The following is a 19,852-nucleotide window of genomic DNA, read 5'->3' as shown; positions in this document are numbered from 1 at the left end:
TGGTCTTATAGCTTTCCCAAGACTGATGGGCTGTCAGTACCTTCTTCCTGATGTTCTCGGATATCTCGTTTCCTCTCGGCATTGTTGATCTGTGTGGGTACACCTTGGCACTACAGTAGTTTGGTTGGTTTCCTCTCTCTTTTAATCTGTGTTGCCCAAACCTTTCCCTAAGGATGTCTCAGATGATCGGTTTGCTCAATTGACTAATTAATCACCCAAATAAGTTTCACTGAATCTGTTACCTGCTTGACTTTATCAATTCAGCTGGGGGTTCACTTACTTTTGAAATGGACTAATTCCATGTTTCATGTAGTTTTTCGGCTACTCAAACAATTTCCTCTAAACAAGTACACGCAAATGATAAACATAAACCTGACATTTCATCTATGGAAAATTGGTGATAAAAAAATGAAAAATCATGGTAAAACAACAGAAAACGCTTAAGTGCTCAAGGGGTTCACATACTTTCAAGTGGCACTGTATGTATAAGCTACCTTTGTGAAGTTGGCCCCCGTATCATTCAAGCTATCAAAATACCACTGCTGTTGGTTTGTGCCGTAAAAATCACCGTATGTGCTATTAAGGGTTTTGAGTAATTCAAAATTAAATTTACTGGGCTGTGACGTCACGTCCCACTTCTTATGTAACCAGCCCCCTGTCCGCGTCCAAATCTCATAAAAATAGTCTATCGTTTGGGCTGTCAAAAGAAATATTTGTGCTAATATGGTTTTAAAGATATTACTGTATTATTTTTCACACGTGACGTCACTTAGCCCCGCTTCCACATCCAAATCAAAATAGTCTCAATGTACCATACCAAACAAAATGCTAAATGCCAGCATAACTAAACATATCTTCTCCCTCTCTCTCTCTCTCTCCTTTCATATCACATTGCTAATGCCTATAATAACACTGATAAAATAGCCATATTGCCTACTGTTAAATCTACTACCCAAAGGTATCTCCTTATCTGTTTCTGAAATTAATGTCTACTAAAAAAAAAAAAAAAAAAAAAATCTCTCTCCCTTATAGCATGTTCCAATTGCTGATGGAAGTGGAAACATTGCTCCTCACCCCCACCACTCCTCATCTACGCATATGGACAGCCAAACTCTACCCACTCACTCTGCTCCTTTTCTTTCCCTCCTATTCTAGACTATCTCCTGCTGTAGTCTCTCCACCTGGTCTACCTGTAGAAGGAGTTTTTTCTTGCCATGTTGCTATTGCGCTTGCACTAAGGGGGTTCAGGCTCTGGGCTCTGTAAAGCACCTAGAGACAATTGTATTGTTATGGCGCTATATAAATACAATTTAATTGAATCAAATTTCAAAAATAAAATAAACATCAGTGGCATTCATTTCTTTAGCCTCTCTTTTCTGCACATCGCAGGCGCTCCATCAAAAGTTTCTCTTACACTTACCCTATTGAGCAAACTCCATGGTGTAGTAAGTGTCTGTCCATCTGCAGAGAGATTTATCACAATATCTAACATGCGAGGTAAATCCAACCCAACATAAAATCCATTGGTGACTAGTTCCAGTGCTCACAAACCTTTTAATTTTCTAAAAACCAGTACAATAATAGATTGAGTGTGGAAGTGATGCCTATGCCTTAGTTGAATGACTGGGTGTGTAAACTTGAGACTGTTGAAGCTGAATAGAATGTCTATGACTAATGTCTCTAGTAACTGTAAAAGTTGACCGATGAATGATGGTGCTAGGCATGCTTGGAAACATGATTTTATATCCTCAGAATTGGGTATCGCAACATCCTCCGAAATGAACGCCTGAGTTCTTGACTGCGAAAGGCATAGATTGTGGGGTCAATCACCGCATGGCTGACTGACAGCAAAAGGTGCAGCTGAAACAAGGAACGATAGCATTCACAGTAAGGGTCTTGTGGGCACAACATTAACAACAACAGGTGCAGGAAAAAAGGTGCCCAGCACACCATAAATACACCAAATAGGATGGAGAGTGTCACAGCCGCCTGCATGCTCCTCCAGCCAGGGAGGCAAGCTCGTCCTGCTCCCGTAGCTCCTGGTAAAGAAGCAATGTGTCCTGCATGTTTCCGTGCAAGAAGAAACATGTGTCCGTAGAGGGGGAGGATGAGGAGCAGCGCCAGAAGAAACATGACCATGAAGGTCACCTTGGCAGTATCGGTGGTATGAGAGAACCTTATGATAAGTGCTCCACTAGTGCCACACAGTGCCCAGGTCATCCCTAGCACCATGATTGCCCGTCGGCACGTCACAATGACATGATACCGCAGAGCATGAAATATAGTAATGTAGCGGTCCACGGCAATCACCAGGAAACTGCAGAAAGAACCCAGAAAGGACGTGCATAGTAGAGAGTCCGTCACATCATCAAGGTGACGCTCCAATGTCCCCCGCGTGTCCAAGTGGCCGGCAGCAGAGAAGGCTAGCATGATGCTCTCCCAAGCCATGCACAGGCTGGAGAGAGTGTTGAAGGCAGCTAGATTGCAGATGAACAGGTACATAGGAGAGTGAAGTTTAGGGGTGCATATCACGGCAAGAACTACCAGGAGGTTCTCAGCCAGACTCAACACTCCAACAACCAGGAAGACCTCATTAGGGACGTACACCTCCTGGCAGTCAGTGGTCACAGATGCAGCTGTGGTAGAGATGATATACCTGTTCATGTCGCTCAGTCTCACAAATAGTTCTGGAAAAGAATGAACAACAATATACAATGCTTTCAAGCAGTCCAGTTTGTTTTGGTGGAGCTAAAGAAAACATGCTTTATGCCAGATACAAATACAAGTATGAGACCCATCATGGTGAAATCCTTAAAATGTAGATGATTAATATATCAGATTGCTGGTGTTTATTTCTAAATTCTGTGCATTTAAAATTATCCCTGTAACCACCAAACTTCAAACATAAGTTTTGAAGAGCCTGGTTCATAGAGATCTATGCAAAGGCATTGAGAAAACATTTTGTTTATTGGATATAACTTGATATTTCTATATTATAACAAGAAATTTAATTCTCATGATTTCATCTCATGTCCTCTATCCTGGTCTGTCTCATGTCCTCCACTCATGTTTTGTCTCTGAAGTGAAAAAATACAATGGTTGTAATACAGTGGTGTGGTGAACATGGAGCAGTTTTGTAAAAACGGGTCATGTAAGGTCAAGCAGAAAACCATGACGGTGCAGTTGTCGGGGACAGCCAAGTATTAATGAAAGGGTCTCTGTATAGGGGGTGCAGACTAGCCAAGGACAAAACCGACCGATAAATTGTAACCAGGGTCTTTGCAAAAAAAAAAAAGTTTGGCATGTGCAAAAAAAGTTTTGTAAGACTGACTATTTTGCTTGTGCAACTGATTACCCCCTAATGTTTGTGTGACAAAGTGTTTACGCATGTAAGGTGCAGAATCATAATCTAATAAACTGAAAGGTGCAGTGTCATAATCTCATATACTGAAAGGTGCAGTATCATAATCTCATATACTTAAAGGTGCAGTATCATAATCTAATATATTGAAAGGTGCAGTATCATAATCTAATATATTGAAAGGTGAAGTATCATAATCTAAAATACTGAAAGGTGCTGTATCATAATCTAATCAACTGAAAGGTGCAGTATCATAATCTCATATACTTAAAGGTACAGTATCATAATCTAATATACTAATAAACTCTGGTACACAGTCCTGGGTCTGTGAAAAGGAAACAAGAAAAGGGGCTGGCGCTAAGCCATACACTTTTCCAGTCAATAAACATGTTGCTGAAGGACCACAGAAGGGAGTGGTGTAACTTGATTGGCCATTGAACTCAAATGTCAATAATCTTTAACCCGAATCGAGGACTTACCTTTAAAGGCGCTTTATTCCAGAATTTTAGTTTAAAACATTCCAAAATTAACTAAAAATATCAACAGATAGTGTCAGTCTGACCTGTCTCGTAGTACCACTCTGTACATCAGGCCAGGCCATAGGAGGCATCTGCAAGCTTGGCTACCCTCTAGTTAGTAGCAAGTCCATGAGTTAATATGAATGGACCTATAAGAGTCTATTGACCTCGACTAGTGACTTAATGTTCATGCATATGTAGCTTTTAGCCTCTGCCATCTTTGCCAAACTTTTGGGTGACTTCTGAGAAGAGAGAAGAGGTAGGGGTGGACGAAGTAGTTACAGACTGCCCGAATCTGCCTCGAGTGTCGAGTACGAAATCATTTGGTTTGCTGAACCAGAACTGAACTGCGTATAGCTCCTTGAAGTCAGGTACATTGCCTGAGAACTGACACCTTGCTATGCTGTAAAAATGTTTTCTTTATGATGTTGGTGAAACCTCTCAAATTAGATTACTTTTTCGGGGTTCGATTTCTTCAGTCCATGATGGCCCTTTCCCAATTTAACATTCTCCTCAAACAAACATAATGGAGTAATGAGAATCTTTAGCTCTAGGGCAGTATAGGGGACAGCAGGGGTGCGAAGTTGGAGCAAATATGAAATCATTGTGTACACAATTCCAAAACAAATAAACAAATATATTAGTATGCCAGATCCTGATTAAAGGGGTTGAATGTACCAAGGCAAGAGTTAAATTTAGTCAAATGTCCACCAAATGGTAATCTGCAAACAAAGGAAAGTAGGTCAACGAGAACCTTTTCTCATAGAAAACTATTTATCATGAAGACCAATGAAAGGTTTTGATGATACATGGTCTGTAAAAGACAGATTAACCCACCTTGTGTTCCCACTAGTTACACAGTAACAATGTTGATTTGTGCTCTGGGTAGACATTTCAGCAAAACATTTAAAATGTAAAAACCTCCTGATGAATACCAGAATATATTGCTGAAACAGATCAATTAGCAAGCTAGCAAGCTTTGATCAGTACAAGCTGTGCTGCTGTTGGTGTTTGCAAAGCAAATATGTTGGCTATGAGCTAGTTATCTCACAAGGTTTAAACAAAACCATAACATATGCCTCTTTAAATGGCGATATAATGAAGCAAAAAAGGAAATACGATTGCATACTGTCAAGAACAGGCAGCTCAAATGCAGGAACTGAACTAACTCTTGTAGTATACTAATAATAATTACATTAATTACAATAGAAGGTTATTAATGTCAAGCAGTAATTTTACTATTTAGCTTTGTATGATTACAGATCATATAATAGTATCCATTAATTTTCTGTTCACTTTAAATTTCAGGAAAAAAAATATTATTTCCATACCTTAAACCTTGTTTTCTCATTGATCTTCACAAGATCTGTTTTGTCTTTTTCTGATGGAATCCTGAAATGGCTCCAGAGAGACACTACGTTAGTGTGATACAAGGTAGGTGGGAAGAAACATAAACACAACTGTTTTACTGTTATTCTGTCCCTGGGTGCCAACAGCACCAAGGTTGAGGTGAATGTCAGTTTGTTCTTGTCACTAATGATGAAAGCAAGGCTACTTTACTGCTATTTTGGTTTGCCAATTGTAAATGATTCTATTGGGACAGCAGAGTACAGGGCAGAAGTTTGGCCTACTGGAATGTTGGATTGTCTACAATTTTCTTCAGCTAGGTAATGTGTTAGATTTCTAGAGCGGAGAATAGCACTCTCCCGGGAGGGACGGATACCATCTCTCTGCAGAAGCCCATGCTTCCTCCAGGATGTTTGCCAGTTGACAATAAAGCCTACATTGTTACATGAACACCATTCTGATAGCCAGCAATTTAGTGATTATAATCTGCTATACATCTCAACACGGTTGATGGGTATGGGAACAGAACAAACTACTGAGTCTGACATTTACTTGGCTAGAGTAAACACTGACATGAAATTTAGCTGAGTGATCTCCGATTGCCACAAGCAGTCATTTGACCACTTGAAAAAACACGCTTTTAGTATTAAAGTCTGATCTAAAAACATGATCGTTATTGATGATGTTATTAAAGATGCCAAATACAAACTGGTGTCATAATTGGGTGTATCAATACCAAATTTGGTGGTTAGACGCAAGACCCTATCTTGAAGCACTTCAAAATAAAGTAATTTCCCCACTAGGTAATGCCACAATAGGAAAATGTGCAATTTTTTTCACTAGACTAAAGGTAATTGACCGTTTGCAAAACTCCTCCCTAGAACAGCCCTCGTCCAATCATACCTTAGCAACTGCTTCTCAACTTTGAGGTCTGAGCAACATGGTGAAACGGTGTGCCTAAGGGACTTGTAGATCTGACACAAGGTACCCTGACGCCTCGTTCACATACAGACGAAATTCGTCCCGCCCCTATTGGGAAAGAATGGAGACGATGTTCGCCTGTTGAGCCCAGATTCGCCGCCGCCTGACTTTCAAAGTTGACGAACCTTTAACTTTATGCAAATGTATACCAGGCGGTAACCAATCAGCTCGGCGTGTGTCAGAATTGGAGCTCGGCATTGTGCAGAAGGGCGGGTGTAATCAAAAAAATCCAAAGAAAATGGCGGAGCCTCGGAGTCTGTTATTGGAAAATATTTGATGTGAATAAAGCTGAATACAGGTGTTTACACGACTTTTATATGTCTACATCGACTCGGTTTATTGTTTATATACTATACGAACACTGTCAGGGCAAACTGAATATTGTAGGTCTTAAATTAAGCTCTCGACCGTTATTGCTAGCTTGGTGCAAACGCTTTAATTGAAGATCAATGTAGAAGCTAGCTGCTAATCCTGGGTCTCGGGAGTCTGTTTAACTGGAAATATTTGTATGTGAATAAAGTAGTGCTGTCAAACGATTAAAATATTTAATCGCGATTAATCGCATTTTGGTCATAGTTAACTCAAAATGAATCGCGATTAATTGTAAATGTATTAATCGCACATTTTTATCTATTCTAAATGTCCCTTCAATCATAATTTTTTTTTTTTTAATGCTCTTGTCAACATGGAAAAGTGGATTGTCTTGCTTTATGCAATGTTTTATTTTATTGAAAAACAACATTGCCAAACAGGGCGGTACAAAATTTAATTACAAAATGCACATTTCAGATAAACAAGGACTCAGCCTATAGTGCAGTTAAACCATGGCTTAATATTTTCTTTTTTTCAAGTTTGCTGTGAACATAGAAGTCAGGCCTCTTATTTCAAAAACAATGAACCGTAACAGTTAGGTTACCAATAAAAGGTAAGCCTACTACTTCTGTGCTTTCAGCCAGCTGTCTGTTGACATTTTCAGACAACAGTGAAGCTCGCTTTTTTTGCACAACACAACTTTTGAATGTACATTTTCTATTCAGAAGCTTTTTATCATCCATTTCGCTGTATCGCGCTCACCATTCACTGAAACGTAACGTTAGCATACTACACAGTTTGGGAGAGCAAAAAGAACTTTAATCTAAAAAAGTTTTTTTTTTACAACGCGTTAATCGCGCAATAAAAAAATTAACGGCGTTAAAATGGGCTTGCGTTAACGTAAATGTTAATTGAAGATGAATGTAGAAGCTAGCTGCTAAAATGCTATTAGCGCTGCAATGCAGCCGAACCTGCTACTTGACACTCGCTACATGACAACCAAACTGATTTTGCTGACCACGACCCCTAGGCGAAATACCGCCTATGAAAATTCGCCCCCAGTGTGTACGCAACGTGAGAGATTAGAGGGAGGCGTCGTTTTTTTTGCATTTCCAATGCCCACAACACAGGAGGAAGCTGCCGGCCGTGGATTAAACTGTGTGGGAGACCCCACTCCCAACTAAATATACCGAAGATCAACAAACACACATAGGCCCATTGCTGCTCCAAAGTTAATTAATCTGCTTGAAGCTAGCTAGCGAACTATCCTAACTAAGCTATCTAGTTGAAAGAAATGGATTCCCAAACAGTAAGGCTCGTGTCAACTAAAAGTATTACCACTGGTACATCACTAGTCTCTCCAAACAAATTTGTTAATGTTAAAATCAAAATGTTAATGTTACCGTCTGTAAAATGTGCACGTTGTACTATCCTAGATAGCTAACAAACGCCAGCACATACTCTAATAATGTTGACCAAAACGTCCCAAAAGGCCATTATGATCTTATTTTAGCTATGCTATTCTAGCTCTGCAGAGTCTCTCGCCAGAGGCGTAATAAAGAATAAGAATAAAGAATCTTTGTAGGTTATTAAGGCTAGCATGAAATATTATATACAGAACTTACGCAGTGGTGCTAAAACATGACTAGTCTACAAGGTTGTGCTGGGTACTGTTCGGCGTAGCTCGCTAAGCAGTTTAGCGAGCTAAATTCCAGGCTAAAAAAAGAAAACGCCCCTTTTTTTTATGAGCGCTACCGATTCAGCCGACAAGGAATAATTCATTTAAAAGACCTTCTCGAGTCATTTATTGCAAACACCACAGTTGAACATTGATTGTCTTCACTTTTTTGCGAGTGGTAGCCTTCATTTTTGTAATTCGCCTTTGAAATGGAAAACGAGGCTTAGCTGGGTAAACCCGACCAGATGCCAGATGGAGAATGGACCACAATTCTTCTGTCCTTGCCCCCTATAACCGCGGTAGTAATAGATTATTTTTTGCAACTCACTGACATCATCATGTTTATTTACTTGACTGTAGAAGTTCAGAACGTGAGCAACCTTTGAACAGCCTCTGAATGTAAGGAACTCTAATACCTTAAAGTAGCAGTATTTAGCAATTGTACTTAAGGGTAAGGATTGGCAATCTAACCTTAAAATAACAGCTTTAATGCGCTACAATGACTTTTATTATGGAGAATGGGCTCTGTGCTATTGCCATACCAGGGTCCGTAGGCATATTACTGTGTTATGTATATTTGCCCTAAGACTCCCGGTTACTACTGTCTGCCGAAGTAGCTTATTTACCGTTTTGTGTTACACATGCTTGATGTTTGACTCACTGCCTCTGAATAGCACAGAGACCAACTGGCTGGTGTGTTCACTCACATATTCAATCAGTCCCTATCCCAGTGCTTGATTCCACCCTGCCTGAAGTCCTCCACAATCATTCCTCTACCAAAAAGACCACTGCCAGCACCCCTAATGACTACCGACCAGGGGCACTGACACCGATCATCATGAAGTGTTTTGAGAAACTGGTCCGGAGTCATATCACAACAAGCCTGCCACCCACTTTTGACTCCCACCAGTTTGCATACAGAGCTAACAGGGCTACAGTAAGATGCTATTGCCACAGCTCTCCACACCACTCTTACACACGTGGAACAGAGAGGGAACTACGCCAGGCTGCTCTTCATAGACTTCAGCTCTGCTTTCAACACAATCTTACCGAGCAGACTGGTCACAAAATTGATGGACTTAGGGCTTTCACAACAAATCTGCTTCTGGATCAAAAACTTCCTGACAGACCGTTCCAAGAGGGTTAGAGTAGGATCCCATCTCTCCTCAGCTCTCAGCATCAGCACCGGCTCCCCACTGGGCTGCGTGTTGAGCCCCCTTCTCTACACCATCTATACCCATGACTGCACCCCAACCCACCCGAGCAATGCCATCATTAAGTTTGCAGATGATACAACTGTGGTGGGGCTCATCTCAGGAGGAGATGAGACTGCATACAGGGAGGAGGTGCAAAGGCTGTCAACATGGTGCACCTTAAACAATCTGGTCCTCAACACCTCCAAGACAAAATAGCTGTTAGTAGATTTTAGGAGGAATACATCAGACATGCAGCCTATTGTTATAAATGGGGAGCAAGTGGAGAGGGTATCAGACTTTAGGTTCCTGGGCACTCATATTGAGGAGGACTTTTCCTGGAAACACAACACCAATGCACTGCTGAAAAAGGCACAACAGAGGCTGTATTTCCTGAGGTTACTCAGGAAAAATAAATTAAAACAGGAACTGTTAGTGTCCTTTTACCGCTGCTCTGTGGAGTCAGTGCTGAGCTAAGTTAGATGCAACAGATGGGAAGAATTGCTACATCGCTAACGCGATATTAGCGTCTTAAACTAGCCAAGCGAAACCAGTTGAAATTCCCTTACTTTGAAACTATGACAAACTATGACCCACAAGGCTCTGTCCTTGGACCACTGCTTTTTTCCCTTTATGGGCCATTCTACCGAATTGATGCAAAGTCATGTCGGATATATTTTGAATTTTTTTATGGTTTATTCCCAAAACTTTGTCCGTATGTATATTGTACCATATCTAAAGTACACATATCTAGTAAAAGAACAGTCAAGTTTTATATTGTATTTTCAGAATGTGTCGGAATGTTTTTCCTCTTCCAAAAATTGTCACTACCGAAACATCACATTTACTATAGTAAAAAAGTATTATTATTGACCTGTTCAGATTGTGTTTCCTTCCCTTCTCTAAAGTGTATTTTTACAAATATTTCTTGAAGGTTTTCACAATGAAATCCCTAGAAATTATTTTTTTACCACATTTTCAAGTTCAATTTATCTGTTTCGGTAGTGACTGCACTGTTTCGGTAGTGACTGCACTGTTGGATGGATGTTCATTTTTCTCCCAAAATCATCCAAAAGGTGCTCTGGGCCGCCCTTTAGTCCACACAACACATTTATTTAAAAATTATGGGATTGAACTACTTACCATTTCATTTTGTCACTACCCAAATCATCTGGTCACTACCATATGTTTCGGTAGTGACAATTCTAGCTAACTTTAAGCATAAATAAAGAATTCTAGCAAGCACACGGCTTTCAAACACATCTTTGAAGAGGTGAACACACATACACACATAAGATTTTCCATGAAACCCCAAAAGGTTTACTTAATTGAAGAAAACATGCGTTTCGGTAGTGACAATTCTTAAGGTTACACGTTGATTTTCAGACTTTGGAACACATTTATATAAAAACTATGGGATTTAGCTACTTACCATTCAACCATGAGGGACAGAGATGCAGTGTCACTGCATAGTCAAAAATGCAGAGTCGTGGCTAAAACACAGGCTCAGCCAATGGACTAAAACTCTTGTGTTTCGGTAGTGACATGAAAACTAGGGACATGATTTTTTGAGTATAGTAAATTGATTTAAAAATTAAACCCACAATAAATCTAAATATTCCAAGTTCTGTTTCAACCCAATCATAAAGATCTTTGAAATTAAATCATTGAAAAAAATCTAAAAAAATGTAAAAGTGTTATTTAAAGGCATTGAAATTTAGATGTCAGGGTTAGGGACAGCTACTTCCCAATAGAAAGTACCCTATAAATGATGATTTTGTATATATTTAGCTTATCACTATCTCATGTAATGCATTGGGTTTATATAGACCATAACATGTTCTAATTAAATATCTATGCCTAGATACCTAATTGTTTTGTAAATAGTTTTTATTGTTGAGGGACTGCATATTACACGAATTCGGTAGAATGGCCCTTATATGCTACCCTTAGGTGCTGTCATAAGGAAACATGGCATTAACTTCCATTGCTATGCTGACGACACCCAACTCTACCTATCAATGAAACCTGATGAAATTGTACATCTGCCCAAGATAGAAGCTTGCCTCCATGATGTAAAATCTTGGATGACTAACAACTTTCTGCTCCTCAACTCTGATAAAACTGAGGTTATGCTTGTAGGCCCCGATCAACTGAGAACTACACTATCTACCCATCTACCCACACTCAATGGCTTCCCAACACTCAACACTATCATCAAAAACCTTGGTGTAACTATCAACCAAGACCTCCTACTTGACTCACACATAAAACAGATCTCAAAGACATCATTTTTTCATTTACGCAATATTGCCAAAATTAGAAAGGTCCTATCCCTCCAAGATGCAGAAAAACTAATCCATGCATTTATTACTTCCCGCCTTGATTACTGTAATGCTCTCCTGTCCGGATGCAGCATTAACACAATAAAGAGCCTTCAACTTATACAGAACGCTGCTGCTCGTACACTCACCAGAACTAAAAAACATGAACACATCTCACCGGTACTCGCCTCGTTGCATTGGCTCCCCGTAAAAAGTAGAATCGATTTCAAAGTACTCCTGCTAACATATAAAGCTCTAAACGACCTGGCTCCAAACTACCTTAAAGAATTAGTCGTCCCCTATTGCCCTTCAAGGCTGCTCCGTTCCCAGAGTGCAGGCCTCCTGGTAATTCCAAGAATTTCAAAAACCACAATAGGAGGCAGAGCCTTCAGCTACCGAGCACCCCTCCTCTGGAACAACCTCCCTGCCTCCATCCGAGATGCAGACACTGTCCCTATATTCAAATCAAAGCTTAAGACATTCCTCTTTAGTGCATCTTATAGCCAAAAGTAATTGTGTCAACAAACCCATCACCTGCTGCGCTAGCCCTAAAGTGTGTCCTGTTTGCTGAGTGGATGCATGTACGGCCCCGGCATAACAGCTCATACTTCAATGTAACGAATTACACAGCCAAAAGTCACTGCGTCAACAAACCCATCACCTGCTGCGCTAGCTAAAAGTATATCCTGTTTGCTGAGTGGATGCATGTACGGCCCCGGCATAACAGCTTATACTTCAATGTAACGAACAATACAGCCAAGATATTCCTCTTTAGTGCATCCTTTAGCCAAAAGTAATTGCGTCAACAAACCCATCACCTGCTGCGCAAGCCAAAAGTGTGTCCTGTTTGCTGAGTGGATGCATGTACAGCCCCGGCATAACAGCTCATACTTCAATTTAACGAATTATACAGCTAAAAGTAACTGCGTCAACAAACCCATCACCTGCTGCGCTAGCTAAAAGTGTATCCTGTTTGCTGAGTGGATGCATGTACGGCCCCGGCATAACAGCTTATACTTCAATGTAACGAACAATACAGCCAAGACATTCCTCTTCAGTGCATCCTATAGCCAAAAGTAATTGCGTCAACAAACCCATCACCTGCTCCGCTTGCCAAAAGTGTATCCTGTTTGCCGAGTGGATGCTTGTACGGCCCCGGCATAACAGCTTATACTTCAATGTAACGAACAATACTGCCTCCCGGTTTGTCCACACCATCATCTCACCGTCTCAAACATTGCCGAGTGGATGCATGCACGGCCCCGGCATAAATAAATAAAATTCAAGAAGAACAATAGTGTGTTTGCAAGCACACTAACAATATATGCCAGCATTACTTCATATATCTTCTCCCATTCTCTCTCTCTCTCTCCTTCCATATCATATTGCTTTTGCCTATAATAACACTGATAATATAGCCATATTGCCTACTGTTAAATCTACTGCCCAAATGCATCTCCCTATCTGTCCCTGAAATCGTGTCTCTCCCCTATAACATGTTCCAACCGCTGATGGAAGAGGAACTATCGCTCCTCACCCCCACCACTCTCCACGTTGTCTCTCTACCTGGTCTACCTGGAGAAACCCTCGCCCAATCGCACCCACCGCTCCTACAGCTGGCAAACATGTTCCAATCGCTGATGGAAGTGGAACTATCGCTCCTCACCCCCACCACTCTGCACGTAGTCGCTCTACCTGGTCTACCTGGAGAAACCCTCGGCCAATCGCACCCACCGCCACTGCATTGCCGTACACCTACTCTACCCAATGCTAGCATTTATATTCAATATACATTGTTGCCTCCACTGAAATGTTTCTCTGTCCCTACATCCCTTACTCCTGTAACAGTAACCCTATTGCCACAGTAATCTGGTCTTGCCTGTATCATGTGTTTACCACCAGATGTATGTATACATAGGTCCAGTGACCAAATGCTGGCTGTGTATAACCCCTGTTGCTTCCTTTCCCCTTCTGCCACACAACCCTTCCCCTTCCCCCCTTCCCCTGAAGGTAGGAGAACGGAGGGTAAAGAAAATGGTGCATGATCTTTGTCATGCATATTTTCAAATTGTGCACATGTAAAACAATATATATTTGAATGTTTATATTTCACTGCTATAAACATATAGAAAGCAGGTGTTATATTTGTCTTCTCTGTCAGTAGTTTGATTCGTATGCTAGGCTATTTGCAGATTCTGTTCCATTTGTCTCTCAATGATGGTCAATTATTATTAGGTAAAGAAGCAATATTTCGCAATTCCTATAGTGCCCTGCAACGCCGTATGGAAATTAACGCTGCTAGCGTCTGGGCCAAAAAAAAAAATCACTTATCGACTTATCGTTGCAGCTCTATGCCGCACAGAGCCTGCGTGGCTGCTCTAACCTGTTAATGTAAATAATAAAGAAGTTCAAGTGAGGTAATTGGTTTGGGCGCAGGCCTCAGATGTTTTCATGATGTTTGATCAGTCACGTTACGACATGTTTTTGTATTGTTCATGTTCGCGCAATTTGTTAAATTGCCTTGCAAATAAATGCTTTGCTACCTGTTAAAGGCCAAATCCTCTCATGTGATGATTTTTACATGTCATTTATATTAGTTCACACAAACACTCCATCCATCTGTTCCTGGCCCGGCCCCTCTGTCAAATTTTAGAACCCATTGTGGCCCGCGAGTCAAAAAGTTTGCCCACCCCTGATGTAGGGGAATTCATTCTTTCTCATGGAGAGAAATGCCCTCTCTCTCTCTCTCTCTCTCTCTTTATGACTACAAAAGCATTGTTATTTACAAGATCATCCCGATTAGAGAAAAAAGTTGGCATTAATCACCTGCCATTTTACACATTTTTGACTCATTCGCGCTAGCAATTTTGACAGTATAACTTAGCTGCCATTTGCTAGCTAGCCAAGTAAATAAACATGATGCTGACGGTGAGTTGCAAAAATAATCTATTAATGCCGCGGTTATAAGGGGCAAGGGCAGAAGATATGTGGTCCATTAAAAATAATCTATTAATGCCTCGATAATAAGGGGCAAGGGCAGAAGATATGTGCTTCATTTTCAGTCCATCATTACTCTTCGTAGTAGAGAATGACCTCAGGTTGGGTTATACCCAGCTAAGCCTCGTTTTCGTTTCAAAATGGCGTAGCAGGGGAATAAGGCGAATGTCGGCGATGCGGAGAACAAAGCACTCATAATTATATGACGGTGGTATTAGTAGGGAAGACTGAGTACAGTTCAGACATGGGTTCAGTTGATACATCCCAAATAACTTGCATGCGCAGCAATCCTGAGATGTGATTTTTAGTTTGCACATGAGAACTAACGTTTTCTTTGATCCCAGGACATTTGAGCACATAACCCATCTCCCTTCCGGAGATATTGGCGAAAGTTGTTTTACCTACTTTAATTTACATCATTGCGAACGTCTAGTTTTGCAAACGTGTCTATTTTTTGTGCAGTAGTGAATAAAGTCTCAGTCTACTACACCATACATAGCATATAATTTTTGTAGAAAATGATTAAGGTGGATGCATGATAAGAAGAGAGAAATATACACAATTTCTTTTCATTGCTTCAATGTATTGAATTTCTTATTACTACATTTACATTTAGTCATAGTCATTTTATTCAAAGCTATATAAAACTATAATTGATACGGAAATGAGGGGAATCAAACTCGTACTCTGTTGAGTTCAAACTGTGAGCTCTTTCCACTGCACCAAAGTCACATATTCCTTTATATCAAAAGGTATTGACCACTACACAGCCATAGACACTTTCTTGTATTGCTCTTGCAGCGGCGGCAGGGTTGGATTTTGCCATGTTGATTATGATCTTGAATTCTTCATAATGCGTTCATTCATCATCTCCTGCCTTAGCGGAGAAAAAAATGAGTCTTTTTTTTTTAGTTTAGGCTATTGTACCGTTAAAAAAAATCATGGTTTTGGTGATCGACCTTTCCTGACTTTTGAAGCAGGACGCACGCGCAATTTAGCTGATGAGTTCACGTTTAAGGCGTTTTATCACCCGCCGGCAGACCGGCTATATTTTTATATTCTTTATTTCAGACTCCAAGTTCCATATAAAGTAACAGACATACTGTTGACATAAGTATGTATGATTGACTGTGATGTATTCTGTACTGTATAATATCTGTTCCACACCACAAGGGGGTGTTATCAGTTTGATTAGAGATGTGATATGATTGTGATGTCATGCCCCCTATAAATATGAATGTTCTGGACTTGATCATTCTCTTGGCCCGCTCCCAACATGAAGGCTGGAAGAGCAGTTTAGTTATCCACTATAAAATAAATATGCCTTGAGGCTGAAGAGTAAAACTCGTCTCGTCTACTTTTCTGTTGTTGCACTGTTGGTCTCCTGCTGTGTGTTAGTAGTGCTCCTGCTAACAGGTTATGGGCCCAGTAACAACGACGATAGTTGCAACAATGGAAAGTGGCAGCGAACGTTAGCTAGTCAGCTAAAAGTGTGTTAGCTAGTTAGCGCGGTAAAACCGGGAAGCTAACAAAGCTGAGGAGAATGGCACATCAAAAGGCAAAGTGGCCGATGTTTGACGGTAGGGCCGAAGAATATGAGCTCTGGGAAGAACGGATGCTGTGTTGTATGCACCGTATCGGGTTAAAAGAGACTATTCTGAACAAGCCTGGCGAACCGCTGACGGCCGAGGAACGAGCCAAGGATGAGGAGCTGAATGCTGATGCTTACTGTTCGTTGGCGCCATAACGTGAGTTCGGGACTGATATCCAGAGACTGTAAAAATAATGGGCGCGAGAGTCTGCAAGTGTTGAGAGAGCACTACATTGGCAAAGGTAGGCCACGGATTGTTTCGTTATACATAACGTTAACCTCGCTGAAGAAAGCGGACACAGAGACTGTGACAGAGTACATTATCCGGGCAGAGCAGATCTTCACAGCGCTCAGAGGTGCAGGCGAGGCACCGAGTGAGGGGTTGATGATGGCAATGATTATGCGGGGACTTCCAGACGACTACAAGCCGTTTACGCTGATGGTAACCCACGGTTCAGCGGAGATGAAACTGGCGGAATTCAAGGCTACGCTGCAAAACTTCGAGGCGTCGGAGGATGCTGAGCCAGTAGCCGAGATGGTGGGAGAAAGGGTGCTGAAGGCTCACGCAGCACTGAAGAAAAAGAACAGCGGATCTTCGACAGAGATGGCGTGTTGGCGGTGCGGTGAAAGGGGACATCGAAAAGATGAGTGCACAAGAAAAGTTTGGTGCGGTTCCTGCAAAAGCACAAGCCACAGCGACAACGCCTGCAGGAAGAAAGAGCGTGCACAAAGGTCCAGGTGTGCTCGCGCTGAAGATCACAGCGGCAGCAGCAGCAGCGGCGGTGGCAACGGCAGCGGCGGGGGTAGCAGAAGCGGCGCCAGCAGCGGTGGTCGGGCAGCGAATGGTGGACGGATCGAGGCGCGGGGACCCGCGAGAGTCGACTTCACATTCCGGGCAGAGACCGAGGACACCTGCAAGCCAGCGCAGCAGCGGCAGATTGAGGGACAAGGGCTGATCGTCGACACTGGCGCGACATCCCACATGCTGAACGACAGGAGCCGTTTCAAGTCCTTTGACAGCACATTCAAGCCGGAGAGCCACAGCATGGAGCTGGCCGACGGGAGGCGGACGTTCGGGTTGGCGGAAGGCAGAGGAGACGCACAGGTGCGTCTCACCGACAGCGACGGACGAACATGTACAGTGACTCTCAAGAACGCCCTGTACATCCCTTCGTTCCCACAAGAACTCTTCTCCGTGAAGTGTGCCACTGCACACGGTGCCAAGGTATTCTTCGAGGAAGGTAACGATGTTCTTGTGGCGCCTGATGGTGCAAGGTTTAGCATTCAAGTGTGTGACAGAATGTACTACTTGCAAACCAAGTGTGATGACAATGATGCATGCAATGTTAGCCATGATATTCAAACCTGGCATGAAATTATGGGGCATTGTAACTATGATGACCTACTGAAACTGCAGGATGTAACCCTAGGCATGCACATTAAGGGTGCAAAGTGTAAGCCTGAAAAGGAATGTCATGTGTGCATAGAGGGGTAGTTTACTTAGACGAGAAACAGAACTGCAACAGACAAGGTGAAAACACCACTGGAGTTAGTAAACACTGATCTAGCTGGTCCAGTGACCAATGGTTCAATCGAGGGTTACAGGTACATGCAATCTTTCACAGATGTGTGCACAGGAGTAGTATTCACATACTTCCTCAAATTAAAGAGTGATGCCGTACTGGCTACTGAAAAGTTCTTGGCTGACATAGCGCCTTATGGCAGTGTGAAATGCATCCGGTCAGACAACGGGACCGAGTTCACAAGCAGAGAGTTTAAGACGCTCCTGCGAAAGAACAAGATAAGACATGAGACGTCCTGTCCTTACTCCCCACACCAGAATGGGATAGCTGAGAGGGAAGGGCGCACTCTCTTTGAGATGGCAAGGTGTAAGCTCATTGACAGCAACTTACCTAAGAGTCTATGGCATTACGCCGTTCAGGAAGCAGCATACACAAGAAACCGATGCTTTAACAAGCACATAGGCACAACACCATACACAGCACTGACAGGGAAGAAGTGTGATCTAGCCAACATGCACAAATTCGGGTCAGAGTGTTATGCGTACATACAAGACAAGGGTAAACTAGATCCCAGGTGTGAGAAGGGTATTTTCGTAGGGCACGACAAAGGCAGCCCAGCCTATCTAGTTTACTACCCCACCAAAGGTAAAGTGCAGAAGCACAGACTGGTCAAGTTTATCACTAAGACCACATGTGACAGCGAGACTCAGACTCAGGACTTAGGACTTGACCCCATTGTAAATAGTGACAAGACCGACGCACCACAGCCCAGTGCTCAGAGCACAGACGTACAGACTGACAGTCCAAAATCCCCAGAGGATGATGGCGAGGAGCACCACAGGGTGACGCCACAGGCCCCAAGCAGTGGGAGGTACCCCACTAGAGAGCGTAAGCCCCCAAGTTATCTCTGTGATTATGCTACTGAGGATGATAGTGGTGATGATGATAGCACACTCACCAGTGTTGACTATTGCTACCGAGCAGTGTGTGGTGTGCCACTGACCATTAAGCAGGCTATGACATCATCACAAGCAGGTAAATGGGAGAGGGCAATGGACGAGAAGATGCAGTCATTAGAGGAGAACCAGACCTTTACCCTGACCAAATTGCCAGAGGGCAGAAAGACAGTGGGAGGTAGGTGGGTATACTCAATTAAGGAGGGTGGTGATGGGTGTGAGCAGTACAAGGCCAGATTTGTGGCGAAGGGGTATAGCCAGAGAGAGGGGATAGATTATTGTGAGACATTCTCCCCCACGGCAAATATGACCAGTGTGCGTGTAGTCATGCAAAAGGCAGCACAAGAGAACTTGGTACTACACCAAATGGATGTAAAGACGGCGTATCTACACGCACCCATTGACCGAGACATTTACATGGAACAACCTGAAGGTTATGAAAAAGGGGGAAACAATCTATTGTGTAAATTACAGAAGTCAATTTATGGTTTGAAACAGTCGGGACGTAACTGGAATGAAATGTTACACAAATGCTTGGTAAATGACAACTTTACACAGAACCCAGCAGATCACTGTGTGTACACAAAAGAGTCAACGCAGGGAGGGAAGGTGATTATTGTCATTTGGGTGGATGATCTCATCATCGCAGCAAACAACACAATAAGTCTAGAGCAGGTGAAGGCAATGCTTTCTACCAGGTTTAAGATGAAGGACCTAGGCAGGCTGAAACACTTTCTAGGCATAGACTTCAGTCAGACTGACGATTGTGTAACCATGTCACAACAGAGGTATACTGAGAAGTACTGAGTGCAGAACACGTGACACACCATGTGAACAAAAGGTTGATTACACTGACGATGCACCAAAGATGACTGATGTAAGGAAATACAGGGAAGCTGTAGGTAGTCTCATCTACTTAGCTACTTGTACGAGACCTGATCTATGTTTTGTGGTAAGCAAGTTATCACAACATTTTGCAAACCCCACAGAGGAAAACTGGGTGACAGTCAAACATGCACTGCGTTATCTTAAAGGTACTACTGACAAGCAGCTGACTTTTAAGAAAAGCAG

General features: G+C 42.2%; 1 protein-coding gene across 1 annotated transcript; it reads right to left on the bottom strand.

The window, feature by feature from the left end:
- Nucleotides 1-1,740: 1,740 nt before the first annotated feature.
- On the bottom strand, nucleotides 1,741-2,664 carry LOC308375599 (adrenocorticotropic hormone receptor-like; the record flags this gene model as incomplete). The annotated part of the gene is made up of 1 exon (XM_080851763.1): nucleotides 1,741-2,664. One exon carries the CDS (start codon nucleotides 2,662-2,664, stop codon nucleotides 1,741-1,743), a length of 924 nt encoding a protein of 307 aa, XP_080707889.1.
- Between the last annotated feature and the right edge of the window lie 17,188 nt (nucleotides 2,665-19,852).

This window comes from Sprattus sprattus, assembly GCF_963457725.1.
Source record: "Sprattus sprattus genome assembly, chromosome: 14".
In the NCBI taxonomy this organism is placed as follows: Eukaryota; Metazoa; Chordata; class Actinopteri; order Clupeiformes; family Clupeidae; genus Sprattus; species Sprattus sprattus.
Note: the sequence above shows the minus strand (reverse complement) of the source record. Positions and strands in the feature narration are given on the sequence as shown.